Source organism: Heptranchias perlo, chromosome 2 (genome assembly GCF_035084215.1).
Source record: "Heptranchias perlo isolate sHepPer1 chromosome 2, sHepPer1.hap1, whole genome shotgun sequence".
Taxonomy (NCBI): domain Eukaryota; kingdom Metazoa; phylum Chordata; class Chondrichthyes; order Hexanchiformes; family Hexanchidae; genus Heptranchias; species Heptranchias perlo.
This window is the reverse complement of record NC_090326.1, coordinates 115,824,018-115,845,875: the sequence shown is the minus strand read 5'-3', so window position 1 is coordinate 115,845,875 and position 21,858 is coordinate 115,824,018. Positions and strand designations below refer to the sequence as shown.

Here is a 21,858-nt window from a genome sequence, read left to right as displayed (position 1 = left end):
AGGGTTTGATGGGGTAGACATAGATAAGATGTTTCCACTTGTGGGGGAGACAAGAACTAGGGGCCATAAATATAAAATCGTCACTAATAAATCCAATAGGGAATTAGGAGGAACTTCTTTACCCAGAGAATGGTTAGAATGTAGAACTTGTTACCACAAAGAATAATTGAGGCAACTAGCATAGATGCATTTAAGGATAAACATATGAGGGAGAAAAGAATAGAAGGATGTTCTGATAGGCTTAGATGAAGTAGGGAGGGAAGAGGTTCGTGTGGAGCTTAAAAACGGGCATGGACCTGTTGGGCCGAATGGCTTGCTTCTGTGCTGTACAATCTATGTAATTCCTTCTTTAAGACACTCCTTAAAACCTACCTCTTTTACCAAGCTTCTGGTTATCTGTCCTAATATCTCCTTATGTGGCTCCATGTCAAATTTTGTTTGATAATCGTTCCTGTGAAGCATCTTGGGATGTTTTACTACGTTAAACGCACTATATAAATGCTAGTTTTGTTGTTTGAGTAAAGTTTAACCTTCACTGCCTGGGCTGTAATCTGCTGGATTTCAATGGGATAAAAATTGGATGTGTTCTACAACAGGCGGGCAATCTGCTCCACCAGATTACCGCTCAGGTGTGGAAGGTGAAAATTACCACCTCAGTTTGTGTTGCTTTAAATTCATTCAGGTTTAAATTAATTTATGTGATATTTGTAATGCACAAGTCAATTTGCTCATATGAAACTTCTTGGTTTGTATTGTTAATTTAATGAAGATATTAATCTGTTTGTCAAGCAAAATTAAAAGTATGAACGACTTCATTGTTCACCATCAGTAATGGCCCCATTGTCTCCTCTTCTACTGATGAGGCTAAATCCTTTTTTTCCCCGAATGACCTCAAACAACTCACCATCAGCCTGGTCAGATTCCTGATTAGTCTGATAATCCAGCTAATCTCTGTGATATTTTCTTCCATTCCAATCCTAACTCTTGCACTGTATGTGTCTCTTCCTCACTGTGATCTTCTGACCACTGTCTCATATTTACCTTTTGCAGAATGCCCTGAAGCAAATCACACTCTGTAAACCAGTCTTGTTTGTTTAGCACTATAATTCAAGCAATTGAGATGTCTTTTGTGAACTCATTGCCATCTTTCCCTTGTCCAATTAATGCTTTCACTCTTGTCTCCCTTCTATCTGTAATAGTTAAGTACTTGATATTATTCTTGCTGGCATGGAAAGAGTCATACTGCACTCTTACTTTCTACTCGATCTGGTACAATCATGCCCACCATTTGGCTGTCTCCAAGAAATTCTGCTTATCACACCTGACATACTGATCAGTTTGTGATATCCCGAACCAACTTTGTGGGAAGATTTCCTGTGTTCACTATTTCTGACAAAATTGTAAAGCTTTTTAAAAGAACATGTTTAAGAGTTTGTTAGAAATAGCAACCAGAGGTAATTGTCTGCCTTTATCTCTGCTTACAAATTCACTAAATTCTGAAGGGCGGCAGGGAAAAGCCTGGGAACTACAGACCAGTGAGCCTGACATCTGTAGTGGGTAAGTTGTTAGAGGGTATTCTGAGGGACAGAATCTACAGGCATTTGGAGAGGCAGGGACTAATTAGGAACAGTCAGCATGGTTTTGTGAGAGGAAAATCATGTCTCACGAATTTGATTGAGTTTTTTGAAGGGGTAACCAAGAAGATAGATGAGGGCTGTGCAGTAGACGTGGTCTACATGGACTTCAGCAAAGCATTTGACAAGGTACCGCATGGTAGGTTGTTACATAAGGTTAAATCTCATGGGATCCAAGGTGAGGTAGCCAATTGGATACAAAATTGGCTTGACGACAGAAGACAGAGGGTGGTTGTCGAGGGTTGTTTTTCAAACTGGATGCCTGTGTCCAGCGGTGTGCCTCAGGGATCGGTGCTGGGTCCGCTGTTATTTGTTATTTATATTAATGATTTGGATGAGAATTTAGGAGGCATGGTTAGTAAGTTTGCAGATGACACCAAAATTGGTGGCATTGTGGACAGTGAAGAAGGTTATCTAGGATTGCAACGGGATCTTGATAAATTGGGCCAGTGGGCCGATGAATGGCAGATGGAGTTTAATTTAGATAAATGTGAGGTGATGCATTTTGGTAGATCGAATCGGGCCAGGACCTACTCCGTTAATGGTAGGGCGTTGGGGAGAGTTATAGAACAAAGAGATCTAGGAGTACAGATTCATAGCTCCTTGAAAGTGGAGTCACAGGTGGATAGGGTGGTGAAGAAGGCATTCAGCATGCTTGGTTTCATTGGTCAGAACATTGAATGCAGGAGTTGGGATGTCTTGTTGAAGTTGTACAGGGCATTGGTGAGGCCACATTTGGAGTACTGTGTACAGTTCTGGTCACCCTATTATAGAAAGGATATTATTAAACTAGAAAGAGTGCAGAAAAGATTTACTAGGATGCTACCGGGACTTGATGGTTTGACTTACAGGGAGAGGTTAGACAGACTGGGACTTTATTCCCTGGAGAGTAGGAGGTTAAGGGGTGATCTTATAGAAGTCTATAAAATAATGAGGGGCATAGATAAGGTCGATCGTCAAAATCTTTTCCCAAAGGTAGGGGAGTCTATAACGAGGGGGCACAGATTTAAGGTGAGAGGGGAGAGATACAAAAGGATCCAGAGGGGCAATTTTTTCACTCAAAGGGTGGTGAGTGTCTGGAACGAGCTGCCAGAGGCAGTAGTAGAGGCGGGTACAATTTTGTCTTTTAAAAAGCATTTGGACAGTTACATGGGGAAGATGGGTATCGAGGGATATGGGCCAAGTGCAGGCAATTGGGACTAGCTTAGTGGTATAAACTGGGCGACATGGACATGTTGGGCCGAAGGGCCTGTTTCCATGTTGTAACTTCTATGATTCTATGATTCTATGATTCTAAACAGTTGTATTGACAAGAAGCACCAACTGTTATCTTTCTGTCCCTCCAGCAGCCACTCGTCCAGTCTTTGGCTGAGCTGCTTATGTTAATTTATATGAATTCTCCTTCCCAACCCTACTCCATCCTAATAGTTGCTAGTTGTCCTACCGATTTAATTTGGTTTGTACAACTATCAGAAAAAACTGAACAGGCTGGGATTCGAAAGGGTAGATGTAGAGAAGTTGTTCCCACTTGTAGGGAGTCCAAAACTAGGGGCCATCAATATAAGATAGTCACTAATAAATCCAGTAAGTAATTCAGGAGAAACTTCTTTACTCAGAGATTGGTGAGAATGTGGAACTCGCTACCACATGGAATGGTTGAGGCGATTAGCATAGATGCATTTAAGAGGAAGCTAGATAAGTACATGAGGGAGAAAGGAATAGAAGGATATATTGAGAGGGTTAGATGAAGTAAGTTGGGAGGAGGCTCATGTGGAGCGTAAACGCCGGCATAGACCTGTTGGGCTGAATGGCCTGTTTCTGTGCTGTAAATTCTATGTACATTAGAGTACTAATTGTGTGTTGGGATTAGTAAATTTTGTAACTTGAATTCAATTGAGTGGCCATTAACTTATACCCTTGGTTCTAAACTTGCTTCTTGGAGTAAGCGGAGGTGAATTTCGTCTTCGGTGGAAGCACAAAACGGGCAATAGCGAATTTGCAGCCCGTTTTACACCCAGTCTGATTTGCTCTTCCATTGGCAGAGTGTAAAACGGGCGGAGTGTAAAACAGGCTACTGATTCGCTAGCGTTCATTTGCGCTACTGCCCAAGAACAATTTCACCCTGAATATTTCTAATGCATGTTAATGAATAGACCTAGTGTTAGCTTATTTTTTGCTTATTAAATACTTGTTAAGCAGCAATTAACACAGAATGTGCAAATTTACTCAGAATTCACTTTATTCCCCCATTGTGCTAAAGTCTCCCAAATAATGTTGGCGTTAAAGCACCAGAGGGAACCGATAAAGTTCCATTGGTCAGTAGAGCAGGAGATATTACTTAAAGGACGAGTATTGCAGTGAACTGTGCAGCATGAGTATAGGATCATATCTGTGAAGCTGGATACTTTGGGTGGGAGCAGCAATAGCAGGAGATCAGGGCCAAAAAGGTTCGAAGTTATAGGAGGTGGACTTACAGGGCTCACTCCTATCCAATATAACATATAAAATACCTTGCCAGCTAGAGGAAAAACAGTGAATGCTTTTGTGTAGTGAGATCTATCTGCGCATAAGGATACTGATAAGCAGATCGGCCATTTCCAGCCTGTTGTAATATTTCAGTTACATCCTCACTACCTCCCCTTGTCCTTTACTTCTAGTGATGTATGGATTAAATTTGGGTTACCAATACATAAGAACTTGAGAAATAGGAGCAGGAGTAGGCCATATGGCCCTCGAGCCTGCTCCGCCATTCAATAAGATCGTGGCTGATCTTTGGCTTCAAATCCACTTTCCCGCCCTATCCCCATATTCCTTGATTCCCCTAGAGTCCAAAAATCTATCGATCTCAGCCTTGAATATTTGTGTGTAAAGCTATTTATGGATACAACCTTCTTGGATAGACATTTCTACCAATGTAAAATAATTGGCATTCATACCCATATATAGCAATGTGAAGTGATTGATAATCATAGTCATATATTGCAGTATAATGTAGTTGACCGTGACCCTCATTTCTTACCTTGGCACTTTTCTTAGACATCGTCCAAACATCTCTCCAAATGCAGTAAGTTCTAGAGACTATGTTGACCCATGTGTGATTGCCTCCCATGCTTATTAAAGCCTCTGCCTTTGGTGGGTTGTCCATTCCATCTCTACCCTCATACCATTGAAAATACTTAGAAAGGCCTCATCAGTAAAGCTGGTCTTTCTGTGCCTTCATCATCCCTCCTAGATCGGTCAGATTTCAGAACTTCAATAAGACCTCTGGTGCTGATAGTATACTTACCTTTGTTGTTAAGATGTGAATTTCTGAATTCATCCCTGTTTTATGCCATACCATTAATCTCTCTTCCTCAATCTACATTTTCTTCTCCTTTGAAATTTGATCATGTTCATTTTATTCATAAAACATACTTCTTACATGTATAACTACTAACCTATCAGTCTTATATCAGTGTTTTCTAACCATATGGATTTAATTAACTCTCAAATTATCCATTACCTTGAAAGTTCTTGAATGCTTTGCCAAATTATCTGTCATTGCCTTGGATGTCTCCAAGATCTAGTACTGTGCACCTGGAAACAAATTACCATGATATGGGCTCCCATGAAATCTACATTTACGGCCTTCTAACTTCCTTTCAAATCGCTCTACTAATGATGCAGTTGATATCTCATCCTCTATCGCTCCTTCCAATAACTCAGGGTTCACTAGGGTTTTGTGTATCAATGGCCTCCTCCATGCATCATCCAATTCTGTGCATTCTTTGCTGATGATTCCACTCTAGATCCATTAACACCCTTCAGTTGGCACATCCGCAATGCTCACAACTTTCAGTTTGCCTGTAGTGCACTTGTTGAATCACTACATCCAAATCTCCTTCATGGTCTGCAATGAGTAAAAATCTTGTTTCTTTCAATTCTCCAAAGACACAGCTTCTTTATGTCTTTCAGAAATCTAACCAAATCTGACCAAACGCTACCTTTGGTGGCTCCACTCTTCATCCTTCTTTGCCTATCAACATTTTTCACCTTACTACCTTCTCTGACTACAAATGTAATTCTCACATCCTTGCTAAAGTTGCCTCCCAAAACGTTTGTTTCTTTTTTAATGTCAAACACCTCTTTTCCCTTCAATAACATTTAACTCTATAAAACCCAAGGCCATCTGTGACTTGAATATTGCTTCCAAATCGTAAAGGCTCTTTTAGCAGATTCTTGGCCAGGATACAAGAAAAAAACTTGACTTCTGATAACCAACTATCTCATATTTCTTTCAACCCTTCCCTCTCTCTGTCACAACCTTTCTTGTCTTACTCTATTGATGAATAAGATTATGATCAGTGTTCTTCTGAATTTTTTTTGTTCGTTCTTTGCTTCAGATATACCTTCCTTGTGACCTTCTGCATCCCTACATCCACTGTGTTGAAAGCAAAACTCAGTGCACAGTTTCTTACTCAAACTCATTCTTTCCTAGCACCTCAAAACTCAGTCTTTCCTTCATCCTACAGTCTTGAAGTTTTTAAACCCAGCTTGGCATCACCTAATCATTACGTCTCAATTTACCTCATTTGCTCTTTTAATATTAGTGATGTGCTGTACTATGGGCTTTTTTCATTTCACCTTGGCATCTCAATTAAAGAAAAGAACGAGTAGGATTTTTCAGCAGAAAATTTGTTCTGGGCCAAATCCTTTACAATGTTGCTATTAACTCTCACAAATTGATACACATATGTTAAATTGCTCTCGACAAGACATCAGTCCCACACTATTTGACTTGCTGATTGTGTACTACCTTATCATGGTATCATGATGGACTGGGGTTGACAAATGTAAGGACTGGGGTTGACATGGTATCATAGTAGGTACAGCACAGGAGGAGGCTATTTGGCCTATCATGCCTGTGCTGGTTCTTTGAAAGAGCTATCCAATTAGTCTCATTCCTCTGCTCTTCCCCAAAGCCCTGTAAATTTTTTACCTTCAAGTATTTATCCAATTCCCCTTTGAAAGTTACTATTGCATCTGCTTCTACCATCCTTTCAGGCAGTGCATTCCAGATCATTACAACTCGCTGTGTAAAAAATTGTATCCTCATGTCGCCTCTGGCTCGTTTGCTGATCTCCTTAAATCTGTGTCCTCTGGTTATCGACCCTTCTGCCACTGGAAACAGTTTCTCCTTATTTACTTTATCAAAACCCTTCATGATTTTGAACACCTCTATCAAATCTCTCCTTAACCTTCTTTGTTTTAAGGAGAACAGTCCCAGCTTCTCCAGTCTCTCCACATGACTGAAGTCCCTCATCCCCGGTACCATTCTAGTAAATCTCTTCTGCACCCTCTCTAAGGCCTTGACATTCTTCCTGAAATGTGGTGCCCAGAATTGGACACAATACTCCAGCTGCAGCCTAACCAGTGTTTTATAATGGTTTAGCATAACTTCCTTGCTTTTGTACTCTATGCCTCTATTAATAAAAACCCAGGATCTCCTATGCTATTTTGACAGCCTTCTCAACTTGTCCTGCCACCTTCATAGGTTTGTGTACATACACCCCCAGGCTCTCTGTTCCTGGACCCCCTTTAAAATTGTACCATTTACTTTATATTGCCTCTTCTCATTCTTCCTACCAAAATGTATCACTTCACACTACTCTGCATTAAATGTCATCTGCCATATGTCTGCCCATTTCACCAGTCTGTCCATGTCCTCCTGAAGTCTGTTACTATCCTCCACATTGTTTACTACATTTCCAAGTTTTGTGTCATCTGCAAACTTTGAAATTATACCCTCAATACCCAAGTCTAGGTCATTAATATAAATCAAAAAAGAGCAGTGGCCCTTATATACAAAAATTCATAGGTCTTGTTGGACATTGCAGAACATTAAGCTTCTCTTTTAGATTTGTTTCAAGAAATACTGCTCTGTTTGCTTATGTATAGTTTAACTATAAATAGATATTACAAATGCAATAATAGTAGAGATTTTTCACATTACAAAACTTAAAGTCCCAAAAAGACTAATTTATGCATACCTTGATTTATGATCAAATCTGAGACAGTATTAATGGAATGATACAATGCTGTTCACTTTCACAGTAGACTGATACACTAACAACTACAAGCCTGTATTAAATATGTGCCCTTCAATTACCTTAAAGGTCTGTAGTTAGCTAACCTTTGACTGGGACAGTAAATGGAACAGAATAATTTATTTATGGTAGCAGTTATGGGGATGGGTGAGGGTGAGATGGAGGGTTGACTGCCAGGACTAGTCAAATAAAATTTTTAAAATTCATTCATAGGATGTGGGCGTTGCTGGCAAGGCCAGCATTTATTGCCCATCCCTAATTGCCCTTGAGAAGGTGGTGGTGAGCCGCCTTCTTGAATCGCTGCAGTCCGTCTGGTGAAGGTTCTCCCACAGTACCGTTAGGTAGGGAGTTCCAGGATTTTGACCCAGCAATGATGAAGGAACGGCGATATATTTCCAAGTCAGGATGGTGTGAGGGGAACGTGCAGGTGGTGGTGTTCCCATGTGCCTGCTGCCCTTGTCCTTCTAGGTGGTAGAGGTTGCGGGTTTGGGAGGTGTTGTCGAAGAAGCCTTGGCGAGTTGCTGAGTGCATCTTGTAGATGGTAGCAGAAGTATTGAAAGGCAGTAGCAGTAGGGTCTTAAAAGGGGACAATGCAGTGGAGGAAAATATAATAACACACTATTTGTATCTATTTTATAAATATTCTATCAGTTTATGCACTCCAATAGTAAACTTATAAGAAACATTTTAAAATAAAAACTACAATCACTTTGATGAAAAGTATACTAAAAACAGACATTAACGGATAAACCTTGCAAAACTCAAACCTGCTGGCAGGCCCTCATATGCAACAAGAGTTCTGATGCGATTTTCAGTCCATTTATGTTTCAAAATGTGCTTGCAAAATTCACTCAGAAAGGCTAGAAATTATTGTTGACGACATTCTCATGTCCTTGTACTAGTGGACAAATACGTAACATGGTCATATGACATTCTTCTGTCCACTATTTAATGGAGGAATTAACCGATTTAAAATAAACAGGTTAACAGCTCTGTTAAAATAGGTACCAGAGGATTGCCATACAAACATATTGGGCGTCATTTTAGCACCCGCTATCGGGTGCGTTCCTGGCGGGGGGGCTCCGAAAATCGAAGAATCCCGGCGCGGGACCGGAGCCCGCCCCGAACCCGCGCACTTCCGGGTTCCCCGCTGACGCGCCGGCGTGCGCGCACAGCCCCCGCTGGTGGGAATCCCGCAGGCAATTAAAGCCAGCGGGATTCCACTTAAAGTATTTATTTAGGTATTTCAGGTCATTAACTGACCTGATTAAGGGATTATGTGAGGAGGGGTGGGATTTTAGAGCAAACTGGGACTGTTTCCCATACTGGGGGAAACACTCCCAGGTCAAATGGACGTGTTGCAGCTGTCAGCTTGTGGCAGCTGCAAAGGTCCATTTGACAGGTTGGGGGGGGGGGGGAGACCCTCACACATTGCAGAAGGCCACTCTGTCACTTGGGACAAAGTTTGGCCTCCACCACCCTCCTCCTGACAATCAAAGTCACCAACTTGCACACTTACCCCGGGGTCCAGAGACATGTACCTACCTTGCGGACCCCCTCAGATGTACATCTTGCGGATGGGGGCCGCCGTAGCTGCAGTCATGACCTCCTCGGAGGGCGAACAGCATCACCGGCCTCACCAGCCTCGCCATCCACGCCGTCCACCTCTGACACGTGGAGCTCCACAACAGAGTGCTGTGACACATCCACCTGTACAGCAGGAGGGAGGGCTACCGCAGAGAGAGATGCGTCGCAGAGGGCACTACCCTCGCCACAGGGTCCACAGACCGAGGCTCAGCCTCCTGGACCTCTCTGAGCAGCAGTGCACACGGAGGCTCAGAGTCACTCAACATGTAGTCGTGGACATCTGCAGCCTCTTTCATGCCGAGCTGCTCCTGGCTGGCCCGGGCACCATCTTCTTACCTGTCGCTGTCAAAGTCACCACTGCCCTCAACAACTTCTCCTCCGCATCCTTCCAGGGTGCAACCGGGGACATCGCCGATGTCTCTCAGTCGTCTGCGCAAAAGAGCCCTGCAAATACACCTACACCCACTCTGCAGTGACACAATGGGTGGCATCAGTTGTGGGTCCTCATAGTGATCCTCAGGAGAGGGCATTATTGCACAAACCAGACAGGATTCGCGAAGACATGGCAGTAGTGGTGCCAATATAATATGTAATGTGAGTTGGTCAGAAATTCAATATAAGTAACAACCATGACAAACCCTCAAGTACCCTTGTGCATCCCCTTCATGCTCACGACACGTTTGCCTTACGCTGCCTACTGCACATATGTGATGCATGCCCTGTGGCTACAGCACAGGTAGTGGCAGGTTGAGTGAGGCTGGCCGTGAAAGAGATGCACGAGAGGGTGAGCATGAGATAGAGCCATGTGATTGTATGAGGATTGGGTTGAGTGGTAGTGGCGGGATGAGTACTGGCGAGGTGAGTAGGTGCAGGTAAGATGAGGATGAGGTTTGAGTGGGTATGAGGGGTGATGTGACAGAGTTGTGTTGGCAGTGCTGAAGGAGATGTGGGGTGGGGGCAGTGATGTGGCTGACGGAGTGTAGGGGAAAGAGTAAGTGTACTCACTTTGGCTGACCTACTGAGGTCATTGGAGCGCCTCCTGCACTGTATGCAGGTGGGCGATATGTTAGTTGCGCTGGTGACCTCCTCTGCCACCTCGAGCCAGGCCTTCCTGGTGGCAGAGGGAGGCCGCTTCCTCCCGCACGCTGGGAGGAAGATCTCTGTCCCCCCCCACTCCTCCTCACCCCATGTATTGATACCTGGGGTGAGGCATAATTAAACTGGGAGCAGCCTTCCCCCTGGGCTGCTCCATGCTGTAATTTTTGCTATTTGTTGCAGCATCTGTCAGTGGAGGACTGCCCCTTTAAATAGAGCTCCTCCAGCTGACAGATCTTACTGCGCATGCGCAGCCCTCCCGACGCGCAGATCAGCAGTGGGGAACCCGGACGACCAGGTAAGTGGATCCAATTAGTAGATTGGATGCTACGATCGCGCGGGAAGCTGACTAATTTCACCAGGCGCGTTACCCACGCGCCCGATAGCCCCCCCCCCGCCGAGAGCCCGCAGCCCTGCTAACATTGGGCCAATTATGTGTTCATCCATTAATATTGGAACCAGTAATTTCCAACCTTAAGTAGCTTAATGCTGTGGGTGCCCAGGATGGAAATGTGTTCCATTCCCTGTGCTAAAATCCCTCATTTTCGTTAGAATTGGACAGCCAGGTGGTGAAGAATAGAATACTAGAGCCTGGTCTTTAGCTGCTTCCAAGCCTTTATTCACAGAGATTCCCCTTACACACACACCACACCCTGGTTAAGCTCTCCTATAAAAAGGATACAAGAGTGTCCCCAATTGATAACCACCACCTGAATACAATTAACACTCATTGATTTAAACCATTCAATTAACAATTTTGGTAAGCACAAAAAAGAAAATAAGAAAAACTGCAGAAATGTCCAATAGTTGTAACTGAAATATATTGAATAAGTTGTACCTTGGACTGAGATCAGGAGGAGCATATGTGTTCAGTGTGGAGAGGTGCAGTTTTAGATTTTTGTCTTTTCCACTCCTTACATTAATGGACTCGTTATCTTGTCTGCTTCTGATCATTACACTGCAGCCCCTGATGGGAGATCTGAAGCCTACAGAGCCTGAGAGGAGCTGTTGACTAATTCCTAGGGAACTGCTGGTATTCGTAGTCTTGTTAAAATTCAAGGATCGACTGTGGGACGTAAAGCTGGTAGAAACACGTGACAATGGGGTAGTCTCGTCCACTTCTTCCACCTCCTCTTCATCTTCTACAATCGAAGCGAGTTTCTGGTTTAGGTTCCCATTTCCGTTGGACTCTGACTAAGTGTAAATGGGGACAAAAAACGATCAGAACAGGGGTGTCACAAACCATTACTCAGGAACTAAACAGTTCTCCTGTAACAGGCAAGTAACCTAGTAAGGTACATGAAGATTAAAAATGATTTAACAGGACACAGTGGTAAACTAGAAAGAAAGAAAGAATTTTAGCACCTTTCACAACCTCAGGACGTTCCAAAGTGCTTTACAACCAATGAAGTATTTTGAAGTGTAGTCACTATTGTAATGTAGGGAAACATGGCAGCCAATTTGTACACAGCAAGGTCCCACAGCAATGAGATAAATAACCAGATAATCTGTTTTGGCGATGTTGCTTGAGGGATAAATATTGGCCAGGATACTGGAGAGAACTCCTCAGCTCTTCTTCAAATAGTGTCATGGGATCTTTTATGTTCATCTGATAGTGTAGACGGGACCTCAGTTTAACCTCTCATCTGAAAAATGGCACCTCTGACAGGGCAATACTATGAGTGCTTTCTTTGAATTAAGTGAACTGAGTACTTTGGCTCTTGTCCAAGTGTTTATAAGACAACACCTGATCATCTTTTGTTGCTCACATAGCATTTTTACATATTAGTGTTCAGACAATGTTAAATATCTCTATTCAATCTGAATTTCACAGTGCAAATAGGACCATTCTGGAAAATAACTATTTATTTTAATATTTTCCTTAGATAACCTTAATTTATTTAAATGAGAAGTTTATGAGTTCGACACAATAAACTGTACCTATTTAGGCACTTAGCCACTTTATAATAAGCACAATAAGCCAAAAAACAGCGGCATACCTGAGATATTGTGTAGGATTTGTTGGACTGTCTTGAAATCCCCTGTTAAAATAAAAACACACCAATATGAAATAGTAAGATTCATTTAGCAATGAATACTTGCATAGGACACAAAAACTGTGGGGTATGCTTTCTGCTTTTAGAAACTAGTTAATCCTCCTTTTTTATTTTAACAGCTATTCATCTTCCACACTAGAAGGGGATTTTTGGTTTAGGTTCCCACTTTCTTTGCACTCTGATTAACTACAAATGGAGACAAAACAAAAATCAGTACAGGATTGTCACAAACCATTGATCAGGAACATTACAATTATCTGTATCATAATCTCCATATTTAGTCTAAAAGAAACCAATATATACTTTCAATTTGGTCATGTAACCATTGTAACACATATAAATGTTCTATATTTGCTTAATATATAAAACTACAGTTAGACAGGGATCAAAGTCAGGAGGGAGTGTTGCTATTTAAACAGCACTGTGCTGTAGGACCAGAGCAGAGTGCATTCCCATCAGCTATTACTGTCAGCTGGTGCTCTGCTCTAATCCTCCAGCACTGTAATTAATGTCTTCTCACTTTGGAAAGCCAGGACTGAAGTCCCTCTAAGTTGGGTGCCTCACTAATTCGGCCATTTTTGACTAGTAGCTATAGTGATCGACTGAGAAGAAGTAAATACCGGGATATAATTGGGCAGTGCTATTATTTGCACAGCCTACTGCCAGCATGCCCTCAACCCCAATTCTTTATACATGGCAGGGCCTCTGTTCCTGAGTATTCAATGTGTGGGTATTGGTGCTACTTCAGCATCTTGACTGCTCTCTGTTGAAATAACTCCAGTACGGCAGGTGAGTACAATGCACTCTAGTCAACTTCACATCAACCAGCAGAAAACAGCAAACGTTTCTACTGCCAGGTGATTATCAGAGCATCAGTTGATTTTAGCAATCTGGAAGCTAATTCTTGCAAGTAACATTCTTAAATATTTCAGTTACTGAGTAGTGCTGAGAATCCCTACTTGGTCAGTTTTCGGTAAAATATTAAGATGCCTATGTGGCAAAGAAGCAGAATGCAAAATGGTTAGAAAGGGTTAATTAGTTAGTAACTGAGATTGGTACAGTTGGCCTGGCCTCCTGCTGGGCCATATGTTTGCGTAGTCAGCAGGTTTGCATGGTCTTAGCAATGTAGAGTCTTTGATGTGATTCAAGGACTGGTCTGAATGTCTCCATGTTTATGGCAGATCAATATAGGTAACGAACTTAGCCAAAGTTGAAAGACATTCCAGGTTGGGAGATAAGGAACAGAAGGAACAGGGAAGAACATTCCAAGTTGGAAGGTGAGGAAGTATCCCCTTTGATGTCTAACAGCAACATGGTCAGCACATGATTATCTATGATTGGCCGGAAATAATGTAACCTCGCATGGCAACCTATGCCCGGCTTATGATTGGTGTTGACCCTCGTTAAGTATGTTCCAACCCTATTGATTTGTATAAAAACGTGTGGATTTCTGTATGTTTTTGTTCTTGCTCTGCCAGCATAGAGGGACTCTATCAGGAGTCCAAATCAATGCTGGAGACTAAGAACCCTGCTATTAAAGTTGTGATGAACTTTAAAATGTATTCGACTTCAGTTTTTACTGAACCAGACTGAGGGGAAAGAATCCGGATCGTCAGTGCTAAAAGGGACAAAACTGGCATTTCATTTTATTTCCTGGTTTGCCACCAGTTTTAGTGTCAGTCTCTGCTGTTGTTGTTGTTAAATGACAGCAGAAAGAAGCTCCTCAAAAGAATTCTTTGCAACTTCAGTATTCAGAAAGAAATTTTAATATTGGATTTCTAAGTTTGAAACTACATTATTTTTAGGATGTACATCACTGTGATGTTTTACGATTTATGCTAGATATTCCACTCAGGTTCAGTGTCACTGACCACTTTCATAAGTGCACTTCCAGAATTATATGTCCCCTACAATCCAGAGTGTGCCTTTACCTGTTAAATGATAGTGAAATTCAGGGATCCAACAGAGAACCCTTACCACACAACACTGACTTATTGGAATTTATTGTGATTCTCCTTATTTCAGTAAGCGGATCAAATATACAATCTACTACCCCAAAACTATAAACTAAGATCTTCTTACTCTTATGCTCCAACCCCCTTGCAATAAAGGCTAACATACCATTTGCCTTCCTAATTGCTTGGTGTACCTGCATGTTAACTTTCTGTGATTTGTGTACAAGGACACCCAAATCCCTCTGAATACAAACATTTCTTAGTCTTTCACCTTTTAAAAATATTCTGCTTTTCTATTCTTCCTACCAAAGTGGATAATTTCACATTTTCCCACATTATACTCCATCTACCTCCTTCTTGCCCACTCACTCATCCTATCTATAGCCCTTTGTGTCCTCCTCACAGCTTACTTTCCCACCTAGCTTAGTATCATCAGCAAACTTGGATACATTACACTTGGTCCCCTCAGCTAAGTCATTGATATATATTGTAAACAGCTGAGGCCCAAGCACTGATCCTTGCGATACCCCACTTGTTACACCTGCCAAACCGAAAATGACCCGTTTATTCCTATTCTCTGTTTTCTGTCCGTTAATCAATCCTCTATCCATGCTAATATATTACCCCCAACCCCATGAGCCCTAATCTTGTGTAACAACCATTTGCATGGCACCTTATCGAATGCCTTTTGAAAATCCAAATAAACTACATCCACTGGTTCCCCCTTATCTGTCCTGCTAGTTACACCCTCAAAAAACTCGAGTAGATTTGTCAAACACGATTTCTCTTTCATAAAACTGTGTTGACTCTGCCTAATCATATTTTGATTTTCTAAGTATCCTGTTACTACGTCCGTAATTATAGATTACAGCATTTTCCCTACAACTGATATCAGGCCTTTCGTTCCCTGTTTTCTCTCTCCCTCCTTTCTTGAATAGTGGGGTTACATTTGCTACCTTCCAATCCATGGGGACCATTCTAGAATCTAGGGAATTCTGGAAGATCAAAACCAATGCATCCACCTCTTTTAAAACCCTAGGATGTAGGCCATCAGGTCCAAGGGATTTGTCAGCTTTTAGTCCCATTAATTCCTCCAGTACTTTTTCTTTACTAATCTTAATCACTCTCATTAGCCCCTTGGTTCCTCACTATTTCCGGTATGTTTTTTGTGTCTTCTACTGTGAAGACAGATACAAAAGATTTGTTTAATGTCTCTGTCATTTCCTTATTCCCCATTATAGTTTCTCCTGTCTCTGCCTCTAAGGGACCCACATTTACTTTTGCTAATCTCTTCCTTTTTACATACTTGTAGAAGCTCCTATAATCTGTTTTTATATTTCTTGCTAGTTTACTCTCACATTCAATGTTCTCCTCTATCAATTTCTTGGTCGTAGCTAATTAGATGGTTCGCTATTCTTTATCAATCGCATAGGATGCTTATCCCCCAGTTTGAATTATCTGTGATAACTGGCACTTAATGTTTTTATTGGAGTCTATCCAACCATCAAAGATGCTATAAAAAAAGTACAATCCAATTCCTTTGCATTCAATCAACATTAGCATATTAAAACCACCTTTTGTTTCAACCAGAATAACTTATTGACTTACTAACACATATACAATTCCCCATTGATGCCCATTCAGGCAATCTGTCTGGGTTCTATGCTAGATGTGTATCAGACTGGTTGGCTATTTTCTGTATGAACCTAGGGTATTAACACCTCATGTGCTGTTAGTAGTAATAAGTTATTCAAATCAATAATTTAATACATGTAAAAATATATTCTTGCCACAATCATTGTCATTATTGCCCTTTCTATTATATCACTAGCTCTGCTCTGTTTAGCATTTTTACTGTATATCAGTACATCAATAGGAAAAGTCAAAAACAAAGGTTATTTACAAAAAATATGTGCTGGTTAGAGAAATTCCGACTAAGGTATAGCAGAATGACATTTCTGCCTGTCTGACAGGAAGTGGGCTGACCCCACTGTAGCTTCCAGGGTCAAACTAGTTACAATATTCACAATGAGCTGCTGGCATTGTGAACATCTCTGATTGGGAGCTCGCCATTTGCGGGGAGTGCATGCAGGAAGAAGGCCCAACATCAGCATCCTAAGTGCCCCTGCATCTTGTGCCATTTCAGCAAACCATGAAGAAAATGAAGATAGGAGAATCTGGAATGTCCCCTTTCTGCCTGATTTAAATGGTCATTCTTTACTTGCAGGCACAGGCACTCTGCACAACCCAGGAAGCCCCCAAAATCCCGGGGCAAAGTAAAGGGGGCTGAGACCTGATGTAATAGGTTTCCACCCCTATTTCCTGTGCTTTGCATCCAGGGAATAAACATTTCCCAGGCATAAACCACAAGAATATCATCCCCATGATGTCATCACATTGTAACCAACATTTTTGCATTCCACACTGGTCACCAGAAATGACGGCAGAAAATGGAATTGGTGCAAAAGCGGATGGGGATCCAACAGGATGGCTCGGTGCCCCATCCGATTAGCACCACAAAATTGGATGCGTGACAGTGGAATTTCAGGTTAATGCACATTATAGAAAATCATTAACAAGTTACGAAGTTATACAATGTGACTGAGTTTACCAGTACTATTAATGAAGAAGGACTTTGGTTTCAGTTTTTTGGGCAGGGGACTGAGCAGTTCAACTGAAGCGGTGAATAATTAATTCATCCCTTGCATCTCTGACTGAAAGACATTGTGGTGGCCCTTATTCCACTGTTTCTCCCTTGCCTTCGGCCAACTGATCCTTTTGGGATGAAGAGACTTCTCGCCCATTTACCTCGTCCAGCTGCAATCCTTTCTGGATAGTGATAATGTGTAGGCGTAGCATGCCACAATAATGCGGGAGACTCTCTGCGGAGCATACTGCAATGAGCCCCCGGACCTATCAAAGCACCTGAATCTTTGCTTCAGGAGCCCGATAGTGAGCTTGATGATCCTCCTTGTGGTGCCATGGTTCTCGTTATAGCTGAGCTGCTTCGGCATGGTGGGTTTGTGAAGGGGTGTCATGAGTCATGCGAAAAGGGGGTAGCCTTTGTACCCAAGCAGCCAGCCTCGAACATTCTTGGCAGGTTGGAAAAGTGAGGGGATATTTGACTGCTGCAGAACGAATGAATCACGGCGGCTGCCCGGGAACCTGCCACAGACTTAGAATCATCGAATCATCGAATCATAGAATGTTTACAGCATGGAAGGAGGTCATTCGGCCCGTCGAGTTCGTGCCGGCTCTCTGCAAGAGAAATCCTGCTAGTCCCACTCCCCCGCCCTTTCCCCGTAGCCCTGCAAATATTTTCCCTTCAAGTACTTATCCAATTCCCTTTAGAAAGCCACAATTGAATCTGCCTCCTCCACCCCTTCAGGCAGTGCATTCCAGATCACAACCACTCGTGTGTAAAAAAGATTTTTCTCATGTTGCCTTTGGTTCTTTTGCCAATCACCTTAAATCTATGTCCTCTGGTTCTTGACCCACCACCAATGGGAACAGTTTCTCTCTATCTACTCTGGCCAGACCCTTCATGATTTTGAATACCTCTATCAAATCTCCTCTCAAACTTCTCTGCTCTAAGGAGAACAACCCCAGCTTCTTCAATCTATGCATGTAACTGAAGTCCCTCATCCCTGGAATCATTCTAGTAAATCTCTTCTGTTCCCTCTCTAAGACCTTCACATCCTTCTTAAAGTCCGGTGCCCAGAACTGGACACAATACTCCAGTTGTGGCTGAACCAGTGTTTTATAAAGGTTCATCATAACCTCCTTGCTTTTTTACTCTTTGCCTCAGTTTATAAAGCCCAGGATCCCGTATGCTTTCTTAACTGCTTTCTCAACCTGCCTTGCCACCTTCAATGATTTGTGCACATATACCCCCAGATCTCTCTGTTCCTGCACCCATTTTAGAATTGTACCCTTTGGTTTATATTGCCTCTCCTCATTCTTCCTACCAAAATGTATCACTTCACACTTTTCTGCGTTAAATTTCATCTGCCACGTGTGCGCCCATTCCACCAGCTTGTCTATGTCCTCTTGAAGTCTATCACAATCCTCCTCACTATTCATTACCCTTCCAAGTTTTGTGTCATCTGCAAATTTTGAAATTGTGCCCTGTACACCCAAGTCTAAGTCATTAATATATATCAAAAAAAACAATGGTCCCAGCACCGACTCCTGGGGAACACCACGTATACCTCCCTCAAGTCTGAAAAACGACTGTTCACCACTACTCTCTGGTTCCTATTACTTTCCCAATTTTGTATCCATGCTGCCACTGCCTCCTGTATTCCATGGGCTTCAACTTTGATGGCAAGCCTATTATGCGGCACTTTATCAAACGCCTTTTGGAAGTCCATATACACCACGTCAACCACATTGCCTGCATGACCCTCTCTGTTACCTCATCAAAAAAGTTGGTTAAACGCAATTTGTCTTTATCAAATCCGTGCTGGCTTTCCTTTATTATTCCACACTTGTCCAAGTGGCTGTTAATTTTGTCCAGGATTGTCATTTCTAAAAGTTTCCCCACTATCGAGGTTAAACTGACTGGACTGTAGTTGTTGAGTTTATCCTTACACCCTTTTTTGCACGATCCTTTCGTTCTGATCACAGGCAAGCTGCATGTTAATCGAATGAAGCCCCTTGTGGTTTATGGAAGCTCCTGGCAGGTCTTGTGGAGCCTTGATGGCAACATGAATGCAATCAATAGCATCCTGCACTCGAGGGAAGTCAGCCACTGCAGCCAACCTCAAGGCGCTCTCATTTCGACTGTTATCATCAATCGGAAAAGATATAATGGTTCGCTCTGACAAATCATGCATTGGTCACCTCTTGTGGACTGGCTTCTGCGAGATGTGTGAGATGTCCCCAGTAGCACCCTGGAACGATCCTGAAGCAAAGAAGTTCAGGGCGATGATCACCTTTACAGCCACTGGCATGGCCTGGCCTCCTGGTGCAGCAGGCAGCAGGTCTTCTGCCAGGCAGTTGCAGAGGTCAGCACCAATCTGCCTCGAGAAACACAGCTTCTTCATGCACTTCTTCTCAGACATACCCAGAAAAGTCACCCTTTGCCTGTAGACCCTATACAATGGCTAAGGCCTTCCGTGAGCAGGCCTCTTCACTTGCTGTCTTCTCAGAGGCCCACCTGCAGCTGCCCCTGGATGTTGAGGCCCGAGCTGCTGCTATTGTTGCTGTTGCTATTCCTCCTCTTCTGCTTCCTCCACCCAGTACAATGCAGCAAGAGCGGAACCCATAATGAGATTTCGCTGTTTATTAGGGGTGAGTAAGCAAGAGAAAGTATCACAAAGAAGCAATACCCAAAGTGAGAAATTACTCAAACTCCAAAAAGCTCAATGGCAGACAGATGCCAATGATGTGAGTTCTTGGGGCTCATTACCTGTTTAGGTCCTGCAGCTTGTTTTACCTAGTAGGTTGGGTGGAGAGCGCGATTCAGCTCTTTGTTGTTAATATCGATTTGGGGTCCTAATTGCCTCATAGGACCCCGATTTTCATACCATTCATGAGGCTTCCGCCTGCCTCTAGGGGCAGCCTCAGTCAACTGAGAAGTGCGCCATGTCAAAATGGCACCGGCACAAAACAAGCGGCAACAGGGTGGTAAGTACATCTGCCCGATTTGTACCCCTACCACATCCCATTCCTGCCCGCCGGACAGCGGGAATTAAAATTCCACCCTCTTCATTCATTGTAAGTTTTTACTTTTTGTCTGGTAAAATCAGAGAAAGTGCTCTCTGGTCCTTTCTGGGGTTCAATGTGCACTGAAGAAAGAATTTAGCTTCTGCTTAGGAAACCAATTGCTAAAACTTTCCCCTTGCCTTCTCAGAGTGATAAGACTTATACCTGGGTGATTGCAGATGCCATTGAACATGATACAAAGAGATCATGTCCCAGCTGACCCAATGCACAGGTTTCCCATTCTCAAAGCATTCAATTTAAAATCCTTTCCCTCAGCTATTGATTGCTCCATGGCATTGCCCCACCCTATTTCCATAATCTCCGTCAACCCTATATTCTGTTTCAAATGCTCCGTTGTTCTGACTCCAACATTCTGTTCACCCCTCGCTTTGCCCCATACTTGGTGGTAAAGCTTTTAGCCACCTTAGTCCTACTCTCCGGAACTCACTTACTAAACATCTCCACCTCTCTCTCCACCTTTGAAAACCTTCAAAAAACTCTATTCTTCGACCAAACTTTCGGTCACAACTCGTAATCTTTCCCTTCCTGGCTTAGAGTCATCTTCTTACAACGATTTACGAAGCACCCAGGGAAGTTTGAAGTTGCTGATGCTGATGGAAGCACTGTGAGAACAGGAATGATTACAGGAACATGTGGTCACTTGAACAAAGGACCTTGTTCACCGCAGTGCCTTGCGCCACCATGTCTTTGAATTCGAACACATCTTGACATTGATATCTGTATCACTACAGACTGTGGGCAAAAGTGCCAAAATTAATTGATCTTTTCATGGGGTCAGTGTGAACTTGAAGAATAGAAAGAAGATATTTTCTTGTGCTTCTGTCTTCTCTTTTTTGGAAGTTTGTATATTGCGGCAGCTGCCAATGTTTTGACATCAGGGGCTTTCTGTTAGAATCATAGAATGATACAGCACAGAAGGAGGCCATTCAGCCCATTGTGCCTGTGCTGACTCTTTGAAAGAGCTATCCAATTAGTCCCACTCCCCTGCTCCTTCCCCATAGCCCTGCAAATTTTTCCACTTCAAGTATTTATCCAATTCCCTTTTGAAAGTTACTATTGAATCTGCTTCCACCACCCTTTCAGGCAGTGCATTCCAAATCATAACAACTCGCTGTATGGAAATTTTTTTCCTCATGTCGCCTCTGGTTCTTTTGCCAATTACCTTAAATCTGTGTCCTCTGGTTACCGACCCCTCTGCCAGTGGAAAAAGTTTCTCCTTATTTACTCTATCAAAACCCTTCATGATTGTGAACACCTCTATCAAATCTCCCCTTGACGTTCTCTGCTCTAAGGAGAATAACCCCAGATTCTCCACTCTCTCCACATCACTGAAGCCTTTCATCCCTGGTACCATTCTAGTAAATCTCCTCTACACCCTCTCTAAGGCCTTGACATCCTTCCTAAAGTATGGTGCCCATAAGAACATAAGTAGAACATAAGAAATACTAGCAGCAGTAGGCAATAAAGCCCCTCGAGCCTGCTCTGCCATTCAATAAGATCATGGCGGATCTTCGACCTCACCTCCCCTTATCAACTGATCCTCATATCCCTTGATTCCCTTAGAGTCCAAAAATCTATCGATCTCAGTCTTGAATATATTCAGCGACTGAGCATCCAAAGCCCTCTGGGTTAGAGAATTCCAAAGATTCACAACCCTCTGAGTGAAGAAATTCCTCCTCATCTCAGTCTAAAGGGCCGATCCGTTATCCTGAGA

The 21,858-nt window shown here is 42.7% G+C and overlaps 1 protein-coding gene across 1 annotated transcript in view; it reads right to left on the bottom strand.

The window, feature by feature from the left end:
- The window catches only part of kcnh8 (potassium voltage-gated channel, subfamily H (eag-related), member 8), a 385,025-nt gene that overhangs the window by 37,848 nt on the left and 325,319 nt on the right, over nucleotides 1-21,858 (bottom strand). Inside the window, exons 12-13 of the mRNA XM_068006186.1 lie at nucleotides 12,403-12,444; nucleotides 11,241-11,596 (exon numbers count right to left, since the gene is read on the bottom strand). Of these exons, the coding sequence (XP_067862287.1) occupies nucleotides 11,241-11,596; nucleotides 12,403-12,444 (398 nt within the window). The remainder of the gene's footprint in view (nucleotides 1-11,240; nucleotides 11,597-12,402; nucleotides 12,445-21,858) is intronic.